This window comes from Hibiscus syriacus, unplaced genomic scaffold, assembly GCF_006381635.1.
Source record: "Hibiscus syriacus cultivar Baekdansim isolate YM2019G1 unplaced genomic scaffold, ASM638163v2 tig00111582_pilon, whole genome shotgun sequence".
Taxonomy (NCBI): domain Eukaryota; kingdom Viridiplantae; phylum Streptophyta; class Magnoliopsida; order Malvales; family Malvaceae; genus Hibiscus; species Hibiscus syriacus.
Window position 1 is genome coordinate 7,813,037 of NW_024063126.1, and position 24,521 is coordinate 7,837,557.

Genomic DNA, 24,521 nt, shown 5'->3' on the forward strand with positions numbered 1-24,521 from the left:
TTTTTATTAGTCTTTAAAAAATTAATACATTTTTTAAATAATCTAAAATGATTATACATAAGATACATAAAATTGAAGTCTAGAGATTGCTGACATACTCATTTTTATTTTATACATAAGATACATAAAATTGAAATTTAAGTTTCACTTGTTCTATACACTACATGAGTTATTTTTTATACAAAAAGAAGGATATTAAAATATAGTGCGGTTAATCTATGAGTTTGAAATTATAGGTTAATCGAAGACGATTTAATTCGACATAAAAAAGAGAATTAGTAACTAAAAGTGAAAAATATCTAACAGTCTATGTGAGTATTTAAGAAAGTCCTTTTAGTAGTATCAAGATGTCATGCCTCTCCTATAAATTGGTGGGAAGCTTCTCACAATGTTGAAGCATGAGCTGGCATGGGAGTTAGGAGGTTGTGAGTTTGTTGTGTTGATGTCATAGTTAATTGTTGGCTGATGATATAATAAAAGTGAGTTTTCATAAAATAAACCCTGGAAATTTACTTGGTAAAACAATATGGTATCAGATGTTTGTGATCTTGTAGGCTCTTATGTTTTATTTTTTTGGGCAATCGTGTTTCTCTGCTTGTCGTCTCCGATCTTCGTTTCCTCTGGAGATGTTGCGGTCGATTTGGAGTCCTTTTTGATGGTCTCACAAAAGGTATTCACTAACAAACGCCTTTGTTTTGTTTTAGATGAATGAAATTTCTGTTGTGGAAGTAACAGATGCTTCTGACTGTCCGGATTCATTGCCTAGAGAAACTTCTTACATGTATATTATCGATACCCGGGATCACGTTATACATGGGGACTGAGTAGACATATTTAATTTGATATACATTTTGAGACGATAATTTCAATTGACGTTGGAATGCCAACATACAGGACAACACGTTGATATGAACATCAACAACCAAACACTTCGATCAAATTTAAACCTTTTAAAAAGTAGATACGAAGATGAAATTAACAACTAGAAATAAGCAAGTGGGCTGATACTATAATTCAAGGGTGCACAATAAGTAGTTCCAAGTGGGAGATTTAATTATTATAACATAGGGAGAAACTAGACCCAATGGGAAGATACCTATAGCATGACAAAAATGATAGGATCCAATGCATACAAGCTTGAAGACATGAGTGGAAGAGAGATCCCGAAGACATGGAACAATAGACGTTTCAAAATATATTATATGTAAGGAGGTAATGTAATGCTTAGTTGATTTATTACCCTAATGGACTAACCAAGGGAAACTTAAAGCATTACTTATTAGTATTAACTTAAATGAGTTCTTTGATTCACAGAATGTAAGATTACCATTGAGAATAAGATTAGCGAAATGTTACATTACTTAACATATTACTAGGAATGTTGTATTACATTGTTTGGTTTGGTTGGAATGTAATATCACAATGTTCTGTTGAAAGAATATAAAATAGGAAAAATGTATGTTTTACCAAATTATCTTTAAGATATGTTTTCTGTTCTAATTATTGAATTCTGAATATTAAAATCAAAATCTTTACATTAAAGTTCAAAAAAAAATATAATTTTCTATTACTTTTAAGTTATATATTTTTAATAAAATCTATACGTAAATAACTCAATATATACTATTATTTTTAATTTTTTATTATTTTTAATTTTTAATTTCTTTAAAAAAACAGAAACGTATTTACACCAATATAATTATGTGTTTCTTTTTAGTTACTAATATATTGGGAGATGTACATACTTACATCGGTGTAAGAATGTGTTAATTGCTACACTTTTTTATTTTATCCATGCTACATGTATGAGTTGTACAATGAAATATCATATCAAACTATTTTTACAAAATTAATAGAAAACATAAAAATTATAATATAAAAACATTTTATGAAAATTAATTCTAAAAAACAAAGATAATAAAATACATATAAAAATAAAACTTTAATTAAGCACATACATAATAAATACTCAAAATAAAATAAAAACTTTGTATTTTTTTATTTATTATTATATGCATCATATTATTTTACAATAAGTATTAAAAAAATTAGAACCACAATAAAAAAAAATTGAATAAAATAGATTTATACCAATATAATTATACACGAAAGGAATGATCATTTTGAAATAGCCACGTTATTTCAAGGGCATTATTGTCTTAAAGGGAGAGAATTGTCTAATATCTAAAAAAACAAGGGAAATGACATTATCGAAAAAAGCTTAAAAAACACTACTGTAGGTAATAATTTATTATCACATGGAGTGAATGCTCATAAACCAAACGTGAATATGTGATTCTAGAAAAGATTATTCTCTATAGTAATGATCTTTTTCTCGAACCAAATGTAAAAAGAAGTTGCATGTATGATATTTAAGATGTGAGAGACATTTTAAGCGTACGAAAAAATGATACACCGATATTAAAATCTCACTTAAACAAACCAATCTAATAAATATAAAAAGATAACTAAAAGACGCATGAAACTTCATTTTCTACAAAGTATGTTTATTTTTTTAGATTTTTCATCTAAATCGGAAAGGGTAAATAATTTAAATGTTAAAATAAATCAATAGAGACAACATCATAAAGAATTGAATTTGAAAGTTTCAGAATTAAAATTGAAACATTTAAAGTCATGGTATTAGAGTTGGCAACTTTTCATCCCAATCAAAAAGGATGAAATACTTAATCCTTCAATAAATAAAAAGAATCGTTGATACTAGTTTCATTAGGGATGAGCATTTGATCGAGTTAAGTCGAGTTAAAAAAATTTCAAGTTATTCAAGTTGACGAGTCATATTTTGTAACTCGAATTTAACTTTAAATTTTTTCAAGTCGAGTTATTCGAGTTTCTATACAAATTGTATTATAATTATTTATAGTATTATGGTCAGGAATGATTCTAACTTTTCGATTTTCTCTAACCATATAGATATATATATATATATATATATATTCATATTCTTTTTATATTATAATGTTATTTAATATATCAAATACAATCTAAAATTATAAAATATATTTACAATATTATATTTTAAAGAAGATATTTTGAGGATGAAGTATTGATGAGAGTATAAAAGAGTCAAGGAATTGATGGGAAGAAAGAATTTGCAAACAATTGCAGTCAAAAGACCAAAATGAGTTAAATGCAAAGTTAATGGACTAAATAAAAAGAGAGTATATTTTTAGTAAAAAATAGAAATTGAAGTTACATAAGTATTCTATAGTGGTATAGGAGCATGTGGTTCAAATTTGATTAAAAATGGACTTAAAATGAAGGATGAATTGAAGAGATAATGAAATCATGAAAAGTTGAGGGACTAAATTGAAAATTAAAAAATGTTATCAAAAAAGGAATTGAAAGCACGTATGTATTATAAGATGGTTTAGGAGCAAGTGGTTCAAATTTAGTAAAACAAATGGACTTAAAATGAAGGAGGAATTGAATGAATAAGGAAATCATGGACTAAATCGCAAAAATGTCAAAATAGTCAGTCAAATTTTTTATTTTCCAAATTTCCAAATTTCATCTCGACTCAAAATTGAAAACTGAATCGATAATTCGAGTGGACTTGAATAACTCGAAATTGAAAAAAAGAATTCGATTTTTAAAGTCGAGTCGAGTTTTGCTCACCCCTAAGTGTCATATATCCCTCCTCAAAGACCTCTATTTGAGAAACATAAATTCTTGTAGATCTTCCACCAGATTTGTTCTACGTATACATGTAGATACCTTTAATTGAGAAGTCTCCTTCTATACATCGAGAGAATCTTCCTGATTAGAGCCTTTGACTTGTAGCGTGAGAGAAAAAAAATTGTTTATCCTACATGTCGACAGCCGTTTTCGTCCGAGTTCCAATTCGTTATAAGCACAACAATAACAACAACAAAAGCCTATTCAAGGTTTGTTATAAGTATTGTAATATTATTATAATATATTATTATTTTGTATTATTATATTAATTATTACAATTTTACAGGCCCAAATATGAAGCCCAAATTACAACTCGAAGGCCCAAATAAAAAATACAACCTGAACCCGATTATAACCAGACCTGGTTCAAGCCTAGACTTGACCCGAACATCCCAACAGGCCCAGAAGCAAACCCAAGTGCTGCTAGGGTTTCACGCATGTCTCTCCAACCGCCAACTTGTTTTCACCGTTGGATCAAGAAGCAAATCAACGGTCACCAGTGCAACCAGCAAAACCCTAGGATACTCATTGAAATCCTAGGGCTATTCTGGCGCCGCCATAGAGATGATGATGCCTCCGCTGACGAACTCTCCAACCTGTACATGCCACGATGATGTTATATCATCTCAGATCAAAGCAAGATCTGGGTGCATTTAATGCACCCAGTCTCTCCACCGCACAACTCACCACCCCTAGGGTGAGTCACCACCGTAGCTCCGGTGACTCACCGGGGTATAGCCTTTTAACCGGTCCGAAAGGGGACTCAGAGAACCCTATAAATAGGGATACACCTACAAAGAAGAGAACAACGAGGCAAGCAAGAAAAAACAGCAACCCAAACCACAGAAAAAATCATAAAATAGAGAGAGAGGGAAGCCTTACCATCGTCGGAGATCTCAAGCGCCACCGGAGAAACCAAGTTTCGAAGGTATAACTCTTAGATCTACGTTGGTTTAAGGCTTTTTAGATGAAACGGTCGCCAGAATCGGCTTTAGGACGGACAGGGGGTCATTTTGATGTATTTTGGTAATTTTCGGCCACCGTAAGTGGTGGGTGTTGGTGCCGACATACAGTGGTCGATGGTGGTCGGATTCCCTCCGGTGAGGGAATCTTAGAAAGGGTTGAAAGCTTCTCTCTAAGAGAGATAAGTCAAATGAGAGAAATGAGGGAAATATCCCTCTTTGGGCTAGTTTTGGAGCATTTATACCCCTCCCCGAATGGCGTCGTTTTGGTGAGGGACATGTGCGTAAATTCAGGAATAGGGAAACTACACGTGAGCCTTTGTAATTTTGTAACTTTGTAATTTGGTAATTAAAAGCATGTTTTGTGCATTTAAATTTAGTCTTTTCATTTTATTTATTTACTTTTTAGTCATTATTACGCATATATATATATATATATATATATATATATATATATAATTAGGTTAAATAACCTATTTAGTCCTTCATATTTCAATTATTTATATTTATACTCGTATAAATAATTTAGGGTAAATTACCTTAGCAGTACATAACTTTAATAATAGTTTAGGTTATGTTAATTAATTTTAATATTTTCCATTTTATGTTTTAATCATTATTTATTAGTATAAGATTAATTATAATATTAATATACTTTAATATATTAATTTAATCTATATAATTTTAATATTAAACATTATAATAGGACTAGTAATATTTATATTAAATATTATTTAGTAATTATTTATATTAAGTTATTTGTAAATTCAAATTTAGAAAGCAAATTTATAATTTACTGCAAAGACACTAATTAATAAATACCGGTACCAATTTTGGGCGTTATGGGAGTGCTAATCCTTCCGCATACGTAACCGACTCTCGAACTCATTTTTCTGGTAAGCATACCCGAGTTGTATTATTTTAATATTATTCTTAGAAATTTTATTAAAATAATATGACATTTTGGTGACCAATCTCACCAAATTAAAAGATTGGTGGTGACTTTACAACTTGGTGTTTCATCTGATTCAAGGAGGATAAGCTCTTACTTTTTCGAGACTAGTTACACCGTTTGGGGTGTACTATTTGCACTCTCCATCGCCAGGCAGATATACGTCTCGAAAGCTTGACCACTCTGCTGGGGAATTTAAAAAGAAAGTTCATCCACTAATTTATTAATTATTTGTCTTTGCAAAAATAATAAATTTGTTTTAATTTTGTTTTAATTATTTTTATTATTTTACTAACTTTTTTTTTTTATGTGTGTACAGATTTAATATTGGTCATTATAATAGAATAATTGGTTATATATTATTTTATCCTTTTTATGCTTTTCCTCACCCACTGTACACTACATTCATGACATGAACTAAAACCCCACTCTTATCATGTTTAAGTGAATGAGAAACTACTCCCTCGTGTGGTTTTCACCTCCGTATGGGATAGGGGATCATTCTTTGAGCTCACACCTTATGTTCCTCGTGTGGTTTTGATATAAGGAAGTGTGTTCCTTCGAAGTGAACTTAATCTGAAAGTTTGTAATGGACCAGGATTGAGGGCTTGGCAGTCCAAAGGGACACCAACAAAGGACAATTCATTGACCCTTTTACCCTAGAGCCAAAACCCAGCATATAGTAAAACTTAGAACTTAAGTTCAGGCGAAACCTAGCCCGATTAAGTCTTTTAAGATGAGCACACAAGGAAAAGAATGTTGAGTCTTTTATTTATTTAGTATTATTTTTTGAATAAACGCATGTGAACTAGAAATCATGTGGTTATGTTTGTTGTTTTAAATAAAAGCATGAACTAGATTACATGAAACTAGGGTTTAATTATTTTTTATTAATTTTATGCTTTATTTTCATTTCTGCATTTTTCATTTTCATATCATGGTGTTAATTCATGACTGATTTCATATAGAAAAGCTAGAAATATGGAACAAAGAGTCCAATATGAAGTAGAATAGAATGCAGTTGTTTTAAGATGGTCTGAGAAATCTCAACTTATCAAAGGAAATAGTCTATCACCTGGATGAGTGTCAAATTTAGCCAAATATACACATATTAGCGTTCGCCAGAATAACCTGGGTGAGTTTAAAGAAATCTGGGAGAAATGGGAAGCAGCGGACAAGCATGTATTTTATCAGCTATATGGTGACATTGCTTATCTTTTAGACATTCCTATTGACCGACATCTGTTCAGAGCTCTATCGTAGTTTTGGGACCCTATCTATAGTTGCTTCACCTTTGGTAAAATAGATTTCACACCTATTATAGAGGAATATCGAGCTATTATTCGTTGTCTAAGAATCTATGAAGACAGAGTATATATCAAGTCACCTAATACTGCTCCTTTTAAGAAGAAAGTGATTTTATTGACCGGGATGAGTGAAGAATGGGCTACAAGAAATATCAAGAGGAAAGGTGATAGTGAATGCATTACTTGGACTGCCTTGAAAGAAGTAATCTACCGTCATCCTGGCAAAAGAAAGCAGATTGATATGTTGGCTTTAGGAATTTATGGATTAATTATTTTCCCGAAGATTCTGAGGCATGTGGATATATCAACTGTAGAACTGTTTGAAAGATTGAATAAGAATGCAGATCCTGTTCCTGCCATATTAGCTGAAACATTTCGTTCTTTGAATTATTGCAGACGCGAATGAGAGGGACGTTTAATAGGTTGTGCACCCCTATTATTGGTATGGATTCTTAATCATTTTAAACATAAAGAAAGAGCTCCTGGACGGGTATTTTTGGAGGACTTCTCGCCTCTACAAGATTTCCTTTCTCATAAATGGCTTGGAGGTTACGACAAGGAAAAATGGATGAACATCTTTCGATATCTCAAAGATAATTACATATTATGGCGAGCCTCATGGAATACTTCTTCAAACATAGTGTATAAGCGTGGAGAGCATGATTGGGTTCCCTTACCAAGCATATGGGGTTTTGTAGGATATGCACCTTTGATGGTTTCCACACAATATGGATCAAGCCAGTTCATTCCTACGACATCTGGTTTATCTGAATCAAAATTTGCATTCAAAAGTGATCAGTACAAGGAAAAGATCGGAAAGGTTGTTGAGGCTTGGAAATAGATTCATCGAGCAAATTTATTCACTTTTAGTCAAAAGCTTTCATCCGAATACGAACAATGGAGAATCAACCGAATCAACGACAACATTCCAATGATTAATTTCGAGAATGTTCAACCCATCAAAGAACATTTGAGAGTTATACCATCTCCATTAGAGCTAGCAAAACAAGACTTTGAGGTCAAAAGAAAGCAATGGAGAAAAACTCTGCAAAAGCTGGAAGAAAAAGTATACCACAAAGAAATTGAGATAGACATACATAAAGGGCGAGCAGATTAAGTCAGCAAAGTTAAAAAATAGCTCATGATAGATTTCAATGATCTCCAGTCAACCTATCAGCATGTGGTAAAGTCTCATATTACTGAAGAATCAAGCAAATAAGAGTCAACAGGGCTGACGAGAAAAGCTACAGAAGGTAAAGAGGAGCTCAAACAAAGTAAACACCATTTCAAGATACTTGTCAAAGAAAAATAGGCATTAGAACAAAGACTATTGGAAAATCAATCTCAAAACCAGAGACTAAAAAGCAAGATAGAAAGGTTAAAAACTGTACTGCGAAGTAAATAAAGTAACTTGGAAGCTAAGAATCTAAGAAAGCAAGTGAATGATCTGGAAACCAAAGTCCAAGATCTTCAGAGAAAGGAGAATCAACTCCCTATTGTCCCGTACAAAGAAATTTTACAATGGCGCTATCGTTGGGAACGTGCTCAATGGAAAGTCAAACAAAGAGACGACCTCATTGCAAAGTATTTGGAGCAGTTACAGGGAGTGGCACAATATTTAGTGGACTTGGCATATGAAGCTACCACTTTGAGTGAAGAATTAGAACCAGGAACCGAAGAAGCTTATAAGGTCTTTGAGTTAATTAAACATATACAACAGTTAGGAGAAGCTGCTCAGATTTATTTGTAATCTGTACTCTATTTTAAAGCTTTGTAATAAAGCTTTGTTTTAATATAAAAGTTGTTCTGAAGAAATCATCTTGATATCAACACCTTACATTTACATATTGAGCATGAACATTTTAACATTATATTTTTCATCCATATTCGTTAAAAATGTTTTTTTCTTCTTTTTTGAAAAATACTTGACCCCCCTAAGCATCCATATAATGCCAAAAAAAAGGGAAATGGATGATAAGATCGCTCAAATTGAAATGAATTAGCTTGAGATACAAGAGAATTTCAAGAAAATTCAGGAAGAAATGCATGAACAGTTGATGAAATCCCAGAATGAGATGATGGAAAAATTTGCATGTATGTTACAAAGGAGAAGCATGGATCAAATAAATGCCTCAGCCATTGGTACTTTCACCGAAGATCCTTTGTATCCTCCAGGCTTTACACTAAGAGCAGATTGTTTAAAAGCTAAAGTAATTGAGGAACCTTTATACCGTCAAGATTATGCAACCTCTTATGTTAAAGCCCAGTTCGGGGCATTTACTCAAACAAGGGGGTAAACATAAATTTACCAAGTGCTTCTATAAATTAACAACAAGTTGAGAATGTTCTATATTTTGATTAGGAAGAAAAGAAAGAGCCAAATAAACAATTGGAACAACTAATGGAAGAAGTTAGGGTAATAAAGGAATTCTCTAATGTATATAGAATTGAAGCTAAGGAATTGAGTTTGGTACCTGATTTGGTATTACCATCCAAGCTCAAAATCCCAGACTTCGAAAAATTTGATGGAATGAAATGTCCTTCTACCCATATCACAATGTTTTACAGGAAAATGACGGGTTATATAAGGAATGATCAACCACTGATCCATTGTTTCCAAGAAAACTTAACTGGTTCGGCCATTCAATGGTATAACCAATTAAGTAGAGCTCATATTAAATCTTGGAAAGACTTGGCCAGATCTTTTTTGGAACAATATAAGCATGTGAAGGATATAAGGCCTAATCGAATGGTACTATAGAACATGGAAAAGAAATTCAATGAAAGTTTCAGGTACTATGCCCAAAGATGGAGGGACATATCTATACATGTACATCCACCTATGGAAGAAGAAGAAACAAATGTGCTCTTTGTGAACACTTTGACAACTCCTTTCTTTACTCACCTCATAGGTAATTCTTTCAAAAGCTTTGATGACATAGTTACAGCAGGTGAGATGATTGAAATGGCGGTTAAGAGCGGGAAACTTGAAAGTGGTGAATCTAGTAAGAAGCCATTTATGAAAAAGAAAGAAAGTGAGGTGAATGATGCAAGGAAATATGAGTCCAATAATATTACAGTGTCTCGATCTCAGGATATTGGATCTTCTACACAAAATTTTTCCAGACAAGGGACAAGGGAATCAATGATGGAAAGAGAGAAACTTCAGTTTGACCTAATTCCGATGACCTACTAAGAGTTATACCAGATATTATATGACAAGCATATAATCATATAATATCACCCTATCATGTATCACCCATACAACCTCTATATCCTAAGTGGTACAATGATAGCTTGCAATGTGAATATCATGCAGGAGCCCGTGGACATTCTATCGAAAATTGCATTGAATTCAAAAGAATTGTTCGAAGCCTGAAAACAAAGAATATCATAAATTTTGGTGATAAAGAGAAACCAAATGTGGCTCAAAATCCATTGCCAAATTAAACAAGAATAGGGATCAATGCAATTAAAGAGGAAAAATGAAAGCAGTTGATAAAACAAGTTAGTGAAGTAAATCACCTATGTTATGGTATGGACTCAAATGATAAAAGTTGGTTTGCTAAAATTTGATCTGTTAGTAGAATAATTAAATTGTGAAAATATATGTCATTATCATGGTTATGAAGGACATGTTATACAACAATGCTCAGATTTTCGGGATTTGGTACAAAAAATGATGGATGAAAATGAGATGGAATTTTTTAAGGAAATATCAGAAGAAGAAATGGATATTTACGCATCTAAGGGATCATCTAAAGAGGTTTATAACTCTAATCATCCTCTAATTATCACACCAAGGAATCAGATACCAGATAAAAAAGTTCCAAAGGTGGTTATTACTTCACCATCCCCGTTTCCTTATAAAGATGACAAGCAAGTGCCATGGAATTATAAATGCCAAATGAAGGAAACAATGGGAGGAAATGAAGAAGTAGATGTAGTTGGACATTTTACCAGAAGTGGGAGATGTTATTCTAAGGAATCTGAGAAACAAGGTCTAGTTGATAAAGGGAAAAAGGTTGAGCTACAGTTGAAAAAGGATGAAACTATCATTAATGAACCTGTAACTGAAACCGAAGCTGTAGAATTTTTGAAGTTTCTCAAGAAAAATGAATACAATATTATTGAACAATTTCACAAATTGTCAGCTCGTATATCAGTTTTAGAACTTTTATTAAGCTTTGAAGCACATCGTAATGCTTTGCTAAAAGTGTTAAATCAAACTTTTATACCAAAGGAATTGCCTGCAAACAAATTGGATAGGTTGATTGCAAATATACAGGTAGATAATTTCCTTTCTTTTTCCGAAGAAGAAATTTCTTCTGAGATGAATGGTAGCCCTAAAGCTCTGTATATTACAGTTAAGTGCAAGGGACATATTTTATCTCGAGTGTTAGTAGATAATGTCTTGGCTTTGAATGTAATGCCATTAGTGACTCTGAAGAAATTACCAATTGATAGCACACTCATGAGAAGTAGTCAGAGTATTGTCCGAGCTTTTGACGGAACCAAGAATGAGGTATTAGGAAAAATCAATATTCCCTTAACTATTGGTCTGGCTACACATGAGATAGAATTCCTTGTAATGGATATTATACCCACTTACAATTGTTTGTTGGGAAGACCCTGGATTCATCAAGCAGGGGCAGTTTCATCTACGTTACACCAAAAGATAAAATTTGTAATAGATGATAGGCTGATATGTCTTAATATTGAAGAAGACATCATTGCTTCAGTCTCTACCATTGTTCCATATGTCGAATTGGATGAAGAAGCTATTGAGTGTTCTTTCAGGTCATTAGAATTTGTCAATGTAACATTTGTGGCTGAGGGGAAAAAGATACTTAAACCCAAAATTTCCAATTGCACAAAAATGAGACTCAGATTGACCTTAGGAAGAGGGGCAAAAACTGGAAAATGATTAAGAAGCTATTTGCAAGGACCAGTTAATCCAGTTTTTCCTATCTCCAAGAAAGATCGATTTGGTTTGGGATATCATCGGACAATAAAAGAGAGACAGAGGGGCATTGGAATGAATTAAGAATTGAGAAAGGCAAAGTTAGCTGGAGAAGATCTTACATGGGAACCAATGACCTTTCCATCATTAAATGATACTTTTGGTTGGGTATATACTTTTCAAAGGAATCAGCAGAGCAAAAGGATAATTATTGAAAATTCTTTGAAAGAAATGAGTATCAATGTCATATCAGATGATGAATCTGTAGAAAAAGAAGCTATGGGCATTTACCCCGCATCATCAGATTTTGAGTTAAATAATTGGACTACGGAAGAATTACCTGTAGTTTTCAAGTCTTTTTAGAGTAATACACCAAAACTTTCATTATTGCATATACCCTGGGGCAATAGTTTGATTTTTTGTAAAGGGTTAAACTATGTGTTTTCCTTTTTCAATAAAAGATGCATTAGTTCTAAATGAAAATCATTTTTAAATGCATTTTCATTATTATATGTATATACTCTTGTTTATTTTTCTTTCACGAACTCAAATATCAATGACATAGATGCTAATGACGTTGGCCCAGAAATTGATTTTGAGCAGCCTATGTGTCCTGAGGATTATGGTGAAGGATGTGATTTACTCTCTGAGCTGTTAAAAATGGTAGAAAAAAAGGATAAATAAATTCTACCTCATAAGGAACCTATTGAGATCTTAAATTTAGGGTCTAATGTGGAAACGAATGAGGTAAAAATTGGTACCACTTTATCTAATAAAGGACGACAGGATTTGATTGAATTGCTGCAAGAGTACAAGGATGTATTTGCTTGGTCATATGAGGACATGCCAGGGTTAGATACAGAATTGGTAGTACATAAGTTTCCAATAAGATCAGAATGTAAACCTGTGCAACAAAAGCTGAGAAGAATAAAACCTGAAATCCTACTCAAGATCAAAGAATAAGTAAAAAAGCAATTTGATGTTGGGTTCCTTAAAGTGGCCAAATACCCTGAATGGGTAGCAAATATTGTCCCTGTAACAAAAAATTATGGTAAAGTTCGTATGTGTGTTGATTATCGAGATCTTAATAGGGCCAGTCCAAAGGATAGTTTTCCTTTGCCACACATAGACATATTAGTGGACAATACTGCTAAGAATTCTTTATTCTCATTTATGGATGTTTTTCTGGCTATAATCAAATCAGAATGTACCCTAATGATATGGAGAAAACGATGTTTGTCACCTTATGGGGAACGTTTTGTTACAAAGTAATGCCATTTGGATTAAAGAATGCAGGGGCAACTTATCAAAGGGCTATGGTAACATTATTTCACAACATGATGCATAAAGAAATAGAAGTTTACGTTGATGATATGATTGTTAAAGCCAAGTCCGAATAAGAGCATGTTGAGAATTTGAGGAAGCTTTTCAAGAGATTAAGGGAATGTCAGTTAAAGCTTAACCCAAATAAGTGTACATTTGGGATGACCTCTGGTAAACTTTTGGGATTTGTTGTAAGCCAAAAGGAATTGAAATAGACCCAGATAAAGTTAAGGTTATTCAATATTTTCCACCCCCACAAACACAAAAAGAGGTTCGAGGATTTTTAAGAAGACTTAACTATATAGGTCGATTTATTTCTCAACTAACTGAGAAATGTGATCATATTTTTCTCCTCTTTAAAAAAAATGATTATGGGACATGGATTGAAGAATGTCAAGAAGCCTTTGAGACAGTTAAGAAATATCTATCAAGTACTCCAATCTTGGTACCACCTATCCTAGATAAACCTTTAATTCTTTATTTATCGGTCTGGGAAAATTCAATGGACCACTCGACATTCATTATCTCAGTAAGAAGTCCACTGAATGTGAAACTAAATATTCTTTAATTGAGAAATTGTGTTGTGCTTTGGTATGGACCACTCGAAAGCTTAGGCAGTATATGTTATATAATACTACATGGCTCATATCCAGATTTGATCCTTTGAAATATATAATGAATGTACCTGCACTATCTGGAAGATTAGCTCGTTGGCAAATTTTATTGTCAGAATTTGACATACAACGTGTCAGTTGAAAAGCAGTAAAAGGGAGTGTAATAGCTGAATTTATTACAAGTATAACTTCTCAAGAATATGAGCTAATAAATTTTGATTTTCCTAATGAGGATTTGATGACAATTTAAGTAAAAGAATAAATCACATCCACCAATGAATATTGGAAGTTGACTTTTGATGGTGCTTCGAATGCATTAGGGCATGGAATTGGGGCAATTTTAGTTTCGCCATATGGGAAGTATTATTCGTTTACTAGCAGACTTAATTTTGATTGTACAAACAATACGGCTGAGTATAAGGCATGTATTTTGGGTCTTAGAGCTTCCATTGAACGTAAAGTAAAAAATGCTCAAGGTTTATGGGGATTCAGCTCTAGTAATTTACCAAATCAGAGGAGAATGGGAGACAAAAGATTTCAAGCTAGTAAAATATCAGAAACTGGTTCTGAAACTTATCAAAGAATTTGAAGAAGTGACTTTTGATTACATCCCCAGAGAAGAAAATCAAATGGAAGATGCCTTGGCAACTTTGGCAGCAGCATTTAAGGTAAATGAACATGCAAGTATGATGCCTATTGAAATGCAGGCTTATGAATATCCAGCTCATTGTCTTAACATTGAAGAAGAAAAAGAGAAACCCTGGTAGTATGATATATTCCAATATATCAAATATCAGAGTTATCTTGAACAAGCAATCGAAAATGATAAGAGAACCATCCGAAGAATATCATCAGGGTATGTACTAGATGGGGAAGTCTTGTACAAAAATAGTTTGGATCAAGTTCTACTAAGATGTATGGATACCGAGGAATCTAAATCAATTCTTGAAGAAGTACACGAGGGAGTATGTGGTACTCATGCTAATGAGCATACAATGGCTAGACAAATTATGAGATTTGGATACTATTGGTCAACTATCGAAACAGATTGCATTAATTATGCTCGAAAGTGTCACAAGTGTCAAGTCTATGGAGACAGGAATCATATTCCTCCTCATTCATTGCATGTAATGATAGCTCCTTGGCCATTCTCTATGTGGGGCATAGATGTTATTGGACAAATTTTTCCCAAAACTTCAAATGGTCATCGCTTTATCTTGGTAGAAGTAGACTATTTTACCAAATAGGTAGAAGCAGCTTCTTATGCAAACATTACTCAGTCCACAGTTTGTAAATTCTTGAAAAAAGAGATCATTTGTTGATATGGTCTACCAGAGAGAATTATTACCGACAATGCTTTGAATCTGAACAACAAAATGATGAAATCAGTTTGTGAACAATTCCAGATAAAGTATCATAATTCCACCACTTATCGCCCAAAGATGAATGGAGCGATTGAGGCAGCCAATAAGAATATTAAGAGGCTTATAGAGAGCATGACTGAAACTTATAAGGATTGGCACGAGAAACTACCATTTGCTCTGTTAGCCTATCGAACTTCAGTACGAACATCGACTGGGGCAACCACGTTTTCATTAACCTATGGGATAGAAGTAATCTTACCTATTGAGGTAGAAATTCCTTCATTACGGGTTCTATCAGAAGTAAAGCTAGATGAGGTAGACTGGGTACAAACCAAATATGACCAATTGAATTTGATTGAAGAAAAAAAATGAAAGCAATTTGTCATGGTCAGATGTACCAAAAGAGAATGATACGAGCACATGATAAGAAAGTTCGCCTTCAAGAATTCTATGGAGGAGATCTGGTACTCAGAAGGATTTTATCTTTTTAAAAGGATTACCAAGGAAAATGGATGCCAAATTGGGAATGACCTTATGTTGTAAAAAAGTTTTTTCTGGAGGAGCTTTAGTCCTTACTGAAATGAATGAACCAGAATTACCATACCCAGTAAATTCGGATGCAGTTAAAAGATATTTTGCATAGAAGGAATGAATGATTTGAGAAATTCCATATTATCATCATAATTTTGAGATCCTTTTGACATAAGCTACACTCAAATCACTTTGTAGTATGCCAGTTCAAGAGCATTTATGCTATTGGTGTTTGAAGATGCCTACTTTTTCTTTCACAAATAAAAGTTTGCCATGTAAATTCTTTGCATGAATAAAAATATTTTCTTTTTGCAAAGCATCTTGATTTGAAAATTTTAAAACATGTAGTTTAATTTGGAGTACACAAAAATTATGGTGTATTATTGTACAAAAAGTCTTTGAAGAATACATACATTCTGAGGCTAACAATGATTTTAACATATAATGACATGATACATGAAACATTTAAATATATAGGAGGTTTCAGATACTTGATGAATGATCTGAAATATTTGTCATGAATTGAATGGTTTGTCATTTGTACTGATGAAATTCAAGAATGACCAAAACAGGTTTAGATTCGACAAAAAAAAGGATCAAGATGGTCAGCTGAGATAAAATGTTTATGCACCCATGATGAGACTAAGTCAAGAATGAACAATAAAAAGGGGTCCTCGTTTGAAGAAAAAAATACCCTGAAACTTTGTCATTGCACACATTTTAGGCATAAATAGGATCATGACATTCATAAGTGCATGATAGAAAATACAATGTCACATTTACAGGTTTTTCAAAAAAAAGCCGAATGTTCAAGATATTGGAACTTTGAAATATGAGTAATCAACTCAAAATCCCTAAAAATAGGGATATCCAAAGATTACATGAGCTTAGTATCCACGGAAGAGTAGTGGAACAAGTTCTTTCCATATTGCATATTTAATCTCCACGGAAGAGTAGTGGAAGCAAATCAATCTCGAATCTGACCTTCACGGAAGAGTAGTGAAGTCATTCAAATCAAGCCTTCACAAAAGAGTAGTGAAGCGATACACATCCAGCCTTCACAAAAGAGTAGTGAAGCGGGAACAGATTAAAAGTTCAATCTCCACGGAAGAGTTGTGGAACGAATTTTTATTAAATATGAAGTTAATTGGACGAAAACTTCTTGTCTTTTTATCTTTGCTTTATTCTTGTTAACACAAAAATAAGCAAAGAGGGGCAGCTTTTGACAGTCATTTTCGTTCGAGTTCCGATTCGTTATAAGTATTATAATATATTATTATTTTGTATTATTATATTAATTATTACAATTTTACAGGCCCAAATATGAAGCCCAAATTACAACTCGAAGGCCAAAATAAATAATACAACCCGAAGCCCGATTATAACCAAACCCGGTACAGATCCAGACCCGGTTCAGGCCTAGACTTAACCTGAACAACCCAACAGACCCAGGAGCAAACCCAAGTGCTGCTAGGGTTTCAAGCATGTCTCTCCAATTGCAAGCTTGTTTCCATCGTTGGATCAGGAAGCAAATCAACGGTCACTAGTGCAACCAGCAAAACCCTAGGATACTCATTGAAACCCTAGGGCTATTCCGACGCCGCCATAGAGATGATGATGCCTCCGCTGACGAACTCTCCAACCGGTACATGCCACGATGATGCTATATCATCTCAGATAGAAACAATATCTGGGTGCATTTAATGCACCCAGTCTCTCCACCGCACAACTCACCATCCCTAGGCTGAGTCACCACCGTAGCTCTGGTGACTCACCAGGGTACAGCCTTTTAATCGATCCGAAAGGGGACTCGAAAAAACCCTATAAATAGGGATACACCTACAAAGAAAAGAACAATGAGGCAAGCAAGCAAAAATATCAACCCAAACCACAGAAAAATCATAAAATAGAGAGAAAGAGATGGAAGCCTTACCATCGTCGGAGATCTCAAGCGCCACCGGAGAAGCCAAGTTTTGAAGGTATAACTCTTAGATCTACGTTGGTTTAAGGTTTTTTAGAAGAAACAGTCGTCGGAATCGGCTTTAGGACGGACAGGGGGTCATTTTGATGTATTTTGGTAATTTTTGACCATCGTAAGTGATGGCCGACAGTGGGTGTCGGTGCCGTACGGTGGCCGACGGTGGTCGGATTCCCTCCGGTGAGGGAATCCTAGAGAGGGTTGAGAGCTTCTCTCTCTTAGAGAGAGAACTCGAATGAGAGAAATGAGGGAAATATCCCTCTTTAGGTCAGTTTGGGACCATTTATACCCATCCCCGAATGGCGTCATTTTGGGGAGGGACATGTGCATAAATTCAGGAATGGGGAAACTACATGCGAGTCTTTGTAATTTTGTAACTTTGTAATTTGGTCATTAAAAGCATGTTTTGTGCATTTAAATTTAGTCTTTGCATTTTATTTATTTACTTTTTAGTCATTATTATGCATATATATATAATTAGGTTAAATAACATATTTAGTCCTTCATATTTCAATTATTTATATTTATACCTCGTATAAATAATTTAGGGTAAATTACCTTAGCAGTACATAAATTTAATAATAGTTTAGGTTATGTAAATTAATTTTAATATTTTCCATTTTATGTTTTAATCATTACTTATTAGTATAAGATTAATTATAATATTAATATACTTTAATATATTAATTTAATCTATATAGTTTTGATATTAAACATTATAATAGGACTACTAATATTTATATTAAATATTATTTCGTAATTATTTATATTAAGTTATTTGTAAATTCAAATTTAGAAAGCAAATTTATAATTTACCGCAAAGACGCTAATTAATAAATATTGGTACCAATTTTGGGTGTTATGGGGGTGTTAATCCTTCCCCATACGTAACCGACTCCCGAACTCATTTTTTCTGGTAAGTAGACCCGAGTTGTATTATTTTAATATTATTCTTAGAAATTTTATTAAAATAATATGACATTTTGGTGACCAATCTCACCGAATTAAAAGATTGGTGGCGACTCTACAACTTGGTGTTTCATCTGATTCAAGGAGGATAAGCACTTACTTTTTCGAGACTAGTTACACCGTTTGGGGTATACTATTTGCACTCTCCGTCGTTGGGCAGAGAAACGTCTCGGCACTACCTAATTAGAAAGGGTAAATTAATGTATCATATTGATACTTTTTAAGTATATGAGAGATGACTATGAATGTCTACATGGTTTATGAGAGATTCCTCCACAATTTATGGAAGACACCTAAAAGATGAGATGTCATCGATGGGATGTTAGTCAGTGAGATGAATTTGTAACTTTCAGTTCAAATTAGAAAGGGTGAACCATCAAAACCCCTCATAGTTTGTTGCCTTAACGGAGATACCCGAGAGAAACCGTCATCGCTGGATCAGTGCTAAAGTAATCATAAGGATACCTCATAATGAGATATCTTCGAATGCTTGACGAAGCTGTCTCAAAATATCCAAGAGATTTCAGGGCCTTGACGATGGTACTCATGAACCGTTTAGGGATTGAAACATTTAAAACATATATATATATACACACGAGCATTTAAAACACACACACACACACATATATATATATATATATATATGGGGTTAAGATTTACTTACGCAATGTAAAACTCTTTAATTTAACACAGATTTAGGATTGTTGGATGAGTGAAAATAAATGACTAAAATTGACTCCATGTTTATTTTTCCAGTTGAATTTTTTCTCATTTCCTATTGTTAATCTTGTCTAACTATTTTCACTTATCCAACGGTCTTAAATCTTGTATATATTGCATTACCTCCGAATTTGTATGTGTATATGTAACCAATTACGGGTCTTGATAGAATGATAGGTAAATGAAAGAATTATAAACCTACATAATCGGTTCAATTTTTTTAATAACTCTTAGAATTAATTGCATCATGTGTCTTTAAATTATAACTCTTATTTTAAATTAGTCCTTAATTTTTTAAATATTTCAATTTCATCCCTAAATTATGACTATCACTCTAAATTAATCCTCAAACTTTTAAACAAATTGTTTTCATCATCAAACTATGACATTAATTCTAAATTGGTCCCAAAACGTTTTGAATATTTCAATTTCATCCCAAACTATACGTATATACTAATCACATCATTTGTTAATAAAATCATTAAGCCAGGTTATATTATTATGTGTTTGAAAAAACAAATTAGGTTAAACTATGCTTGAAACTAATTACATATTTAGATGACTTTGGTGATAACATTTTTTCTGCTCGGCAAATTATGATTTATTTATTGAATTGCAAAGCTCCTAAACCTGATTTGTGAACCTCGTTAAAAACCTCTCTAATCTTATTTGGAGGAAAATAGTGCCCACTAGCAGGAAAATGGAATTATACAGACATCTCACATACAAAAGCGTAACCCTTACAAGGTAGAAACCTTGTTTCCTTACCACCAAGTTTAGAGTATTCATTTCGACTTAGAACTCCGTTAGCGAGACAACCCACCTTAGTATTTCTTTCCCTTGGGGATAACATTGAAAGATTCAAAAGTTTGGGGACTAATTTAGAATGAAGTTCATAGTTTGAGGATGAAATATAAATTTTCAAAAGTTTAAGGACTGGTTTAAAATGAAATTGATAGTTTTGGGATGAAATTAGAATAAAGTTTAAGAATCAATTTAAAATGAGGATCACAATTTAGAAACATATAAATTTCAATATATTTTAAAATTTTAATCTTATTCAAACAATAACGATGAAATATGTAAAGTTCAATTTTGTTATAGTATATATATTATAGATTTAATTAATTTTATTTCATTTAATCCTTTAAGGTTTTATATTTTATTTTACATTAATTAAATTAATATAAAACAAATTATAATTTAACCCATTTCAGTATAATTCGGATTTTAATTCGTTCATAAAATTTTCAAACTGAAGTTGCTCTATTATTGTAGTTCACAAAACAGTAAACTATATGAATTTTCACACAATATTATCGTTCAACTATCACCATCAACTGGGAAATTTCATTGTGACCGTTATTTAGATTTATAAAAGAAAACTATATATATTATTATTGAACAGGTAGAAATAAACGATGACTATTTATTTATTTTTTAATGTTAAAAACTTTTTATTTTCTACAATTAATAACAATAATCTATTTTCATTCTTCTAACAATCTTTAAAAAATATAAATGGTTTTGTCTCTCACTCTATATATAATTGTTGAGAAAAAGGATAATCAAACATGAAATCAAAATCATACTCAAAAGAGAGAAAGAAAAAAAGCTTAATATAAAAATAAGTTCTTATACTATATTATTTTTCTCATTTAGGTGTATAAACTATTTTTCGGTCATTTCAGGTGCTTAACATTTCCAACGTTACATTTTTAGGTGTCTGAACACATGTTACTTTTATAAAATTTTAAATTTATTATTTTTAAAAAAAAAACATTTAAAAATATTTTTTAAACCACCATTTTTTCCTGAAATTATAAAAAATAACTCAAATTTTTTTTAAAACCCTAATTTCAATCCCTTTACCACCATCAGCCGCCACCAAGGTCGTCAACTAGTCAAAATTCAAACGGCGTGTGATCGGTCGAACACCCAACAACCGAAACCTCATAATCCAACCTCTAATTGCAACGAAAATAGGCAATAGCGACAAAAATCAACAATCACAAAATCTTACATTTAAACATCGTTGTGCGTTCGACCAATTGCGAAAGTAATAGGTTTTGGTCGTTGGGTGGTTTTTCGGTCACACGTAGTTGGTTGTTCGGCCGACTATCAGCGTTGGTGGTGACCGACGGTGAAAAAGGAATCGAAATTGAGGGTGGTGTTTTTTAGTTTTCTTTTGTAGTTTTATAAAATTGAGTTTTTTTCTTTAAAAATATAATTTTAAGCTTTTAAATTTAAATAAAATTTTTAAAAATTTGGCTACACGTGTCATTTAATAGTGGTGTTCGTTCAAACACCTAAAAATGTAACGTTAGAAACGTTATGCACCTGAATTAACCAAAAAGTAATTTAGATACCTAAATGAGAAAATTTGTATAGTTTGACCACTTATTTTAATATTAAGCCAAAAAAAAACCAAAAACGATATATCGGTTTAGTTCCTCGTCATTCTAAGGGCAAGTGCTTGAAGCTCACCTAGATCACCATTATTATATGATATATTCTTCTTAGGGAAACCCTGGAAATTACAGAACTCTTCTCTGATTTGTATTTCTTGAAGGTTCATGCTATCATCACTGTTGAGTTCAACATACTCAAGTGAACTTTGTGGGTAGATTGGGTTCATATAGCTTGAATGATAATTTGGGATGGAACTCACACCACAAAGGTTTCCTTGCCGTTGATTTTCTTCTATGTTATTTTGTGCTAATTGAGCTTTCACTTGCATTAATTGAGCTTGCAGCCATGCAACCTATGAAAAAATCAATACAATATTAGAATACGAATCTGTATTAACAAAAGTGTTAAAATTACAACATACATGTTGCAAGGAAAAAATCGGACCAACGCAACCATAAACGGGATCTCTTAACCTAGCTTCAGCTTCGTAAGCAACGGTGACGACCGCCTCGCAACGATCATGAGCCGGGACATGCATCAATAATTTCGACACATTGCTAGCACCAAACACTTTATGAATGGCCGCGAACCTCGCAGGGCCTTGTTCCGAGTAAAAGTAAGGAGCGAAAACGCAGTTGGAGGCACATTTTCGTCTCAGGAACTTGCATGCATCTCAAGGTGAGCCAGTTCCGGTAGCGGTGCTAGATGATGACGCCATGGCAGAAACAAGAGTAGCAATCATAAAAGAATTGGAGAGCACACGAGTACACTAGGAGACTGTGCTATAGAAAAATGGGGCAAAACCAAAAGAGTTAGGGTTATAAGAAGTGTAAATGGGAAGGCATCGAAGGGCCTTTATGTAGGGTTCTAAGGGAACATTTAATAATGGTTTTTATGCAATATTATAAACATGGTGATTTTTTGTATTCGTCACAGTTAACGAATAACGGTTGTAATACCCTAATTTTATATGGACATTTCAAATCGGATTAGAGACGATCGAAGACCATTTGAAAGATGTTGTGCATTAAGGTCAAATTAATTCAAGTGGCTTTGATGGCACTGGTAAAAGTAATTCGTGGAAGTATGCATATGATGGGGGCCGGGAAGAAATTTAGTTGTGAATGATGAATTTAAACCTTTACTTAATTAGGCTTAGTTGGGCTTGAAACCATACATATTCCTCATAGATATAAAGCCTAAGTTAAACCAAATACCCAAATGATTAAACTCATTCCAAATTAAATGTCCATTTACAAATTAAATTAACCCATTATATCAAAGTAATCCATTTACAAACTCAATTTCATTTCTAAATAAAACCCATCATTCTAACACATTTACAAACAGACCATTCAGCCACTTAGCCCATTGACCCATTACAAACTCTGAGCCCACCAACCAAGGCCCAAAACATATTTTGGGGTTATCAGCAACCCTAAGAAAAGGACAGTCGCCGCCAAGCTCTCTTCTTCCACGTTGGCACACCCGAGTCACGCGCCAGTGGTCTGTCCTGCCCCTCCTCACATCCAGCAGCTTATCCCACGCATGCAACAGGCCTCCAATAGCCCCAGCAGGCTCCCACGTGAAGCACACGCCACATCAGTCTCCAAGCAGCAATGTGGTCCCCCCTTTCACGCAGAGGCCCCCCAACGATGGCTCTCCTTCAACGACAACATCTCGTGGCCACATGAGCAGCTCCATCGAGACCCTACGCTCCAGTCAGCACCAAATCAACATACAAAGGAAACAAAACAAGATGTAGATTTTTTGCTCTAATATGGGGGTTATAAAAAGGGAGAAATCAGAAAGTAAAAGGGGCCGATTGCTTTCCCCCGATTTTCTCTTCTTTCTCCACAGAGAGAAGATTGTAACACTTTTTTCTCCCCATTCGAAAGAAAACAATAACAATACCAAAAAAAGAGAACATTTTCCAAAGCAATATACCAAACATTTTAGAGGTATTGAAACCTTTGAAGAAGCTTTTTTTCGTTCTTTCGAAGCTTAAATAGAATCAAAAGGGGGGTTTGCTTACCTGGTTCGTCGTTTCTCGCCAGAGGAGAGTGCGTCGTCGTCGGAAAGTGTTTGGCCGAGAGTCTTTGGGTCGTTTGGGGGTTTATTTCTCTTTTGGGAGGTTTTTTTTAGGTTTAGATCAAAAAAGGGGGAAGTTCTCTTTTTCTTTTCGTTTGTAGGTGAGTTGTAGCAGACCCGACCACCATGGACGGTGGTCGGATGGAGGAACGTATCCCATGTATGGCGTTTGGGGGTTCGGTTGAAGGAGACGAGAGGGGCGAGGAGAGGAGCTTTACGTTTGGGTTCCATTAGGGTGTACCTGAGCCTCCGACGGTGCAGTTCGGAGCAGGAGTGGCCACCAAGCGCGGCGATGGTCTTGTGTCCTTGGGGTTTTCTTTGAGCGTCCGCACGCATAGGAAGAAAGGGAAGAGATGAGTGTTATATGTTTAGTTTAGTTTTAGTTTTAGGTTAGATTAGGTAGTATAGGTTATATCTAGCATTTTTGGGATATTTCTGTCTAGGCCATTATAATTTAGGCGTATTCTTTCATTTTGGTCCCTCGATTGCTTTTCTTTTTTTAATTTATTATGAATCTGACGTGGATCTTGCATTTCTTTTATTTTGGCCACTGTTTATTTACAATCTGCTCACTTTTTTATTTTTTATTCTGGTCTCCTCAGTTTATATTTCATCAATTTCAATTATCTGTTTTAT

General features: G+C 33.5%; 2 protein-coding genes across 2 annotated transcripts; both read right to left on the bottom strand.

Moving 5' to 3' along the window:
- Positions 1–21,828: 21,828 nt before the first annotated feature.
- On the bottom strand, positions 21,829–22,332 carry LOC120165413 (LOB domain-containing protein 16-like). The gene is made up of 2 exons (XM_039174937.1): positions 22,243–22,332; positions 21,829–22,146 (listed from the first exon to the last, which is right to left on the bottom strand). The coding sequence occupies exons 1-2, from the start codon at positions 22,330–22,332 to the stop codon at positions 21,829–21,831; spliced, it is 408 nt and encodes a 135-aa protein (XP_039030868.1).
- A 740-nt stretch (positions 22,333–23,072) lies between these two features.
- On the bottom strand, positions 23,073–24,237 carry LOC120165337. The gene is made up of 2 exons (XM_039174883.1): positions 23,830–24,237; positions 23,073–23,505 (listed from the first exon to the last, which is right to left on the bottom strand). Exons 1-2 carry the CDS (start codon positions 24,219–24,221, stop codon positions 23,397–23,399), a joined length of 501 nt encoding a protein of 166 aa, XP_039030814.1. The 5' UTR covers positions 24,222–24,237; the 3' UTR covers positions 23,073–23,396.
- Between the last annotated feature and the right edge of the window lie 284 nt (positions 24,238–24,521).

Bases quoted from the DNA above. Each gene is read 5' to 3' on its own strand.
- LOC120165413 (XM_039174937.1), bottom strand. From the start codon at position 22,332: ATGCATGTCCCGGCTCATGATCGTTGCGAGGCGGTCGTCACCGTTGCT. The intron at 22,147-22,242 runs GTTGGTCCGATT...ATTTTTTCATAG, and splicing joins GAGATCCCGTTTATGGTTGC to GTTGCATGGCTGCAAGCTCA.
- LOC120165337 (XM_039174883.1), bottom strand. From the start codon at position 24,221: ATGCGTGCGGACGCTCAAAGAAAACCCCAAGGACACAAGACCATCGCC. The intron at 23,506-23,829 runs GTAAGCAAACCC...ACTGGAGCGTAG, and splicing joins GGCGAGAAACGACGAACCAG to GGTCTCGATGGAGCTGCTCA.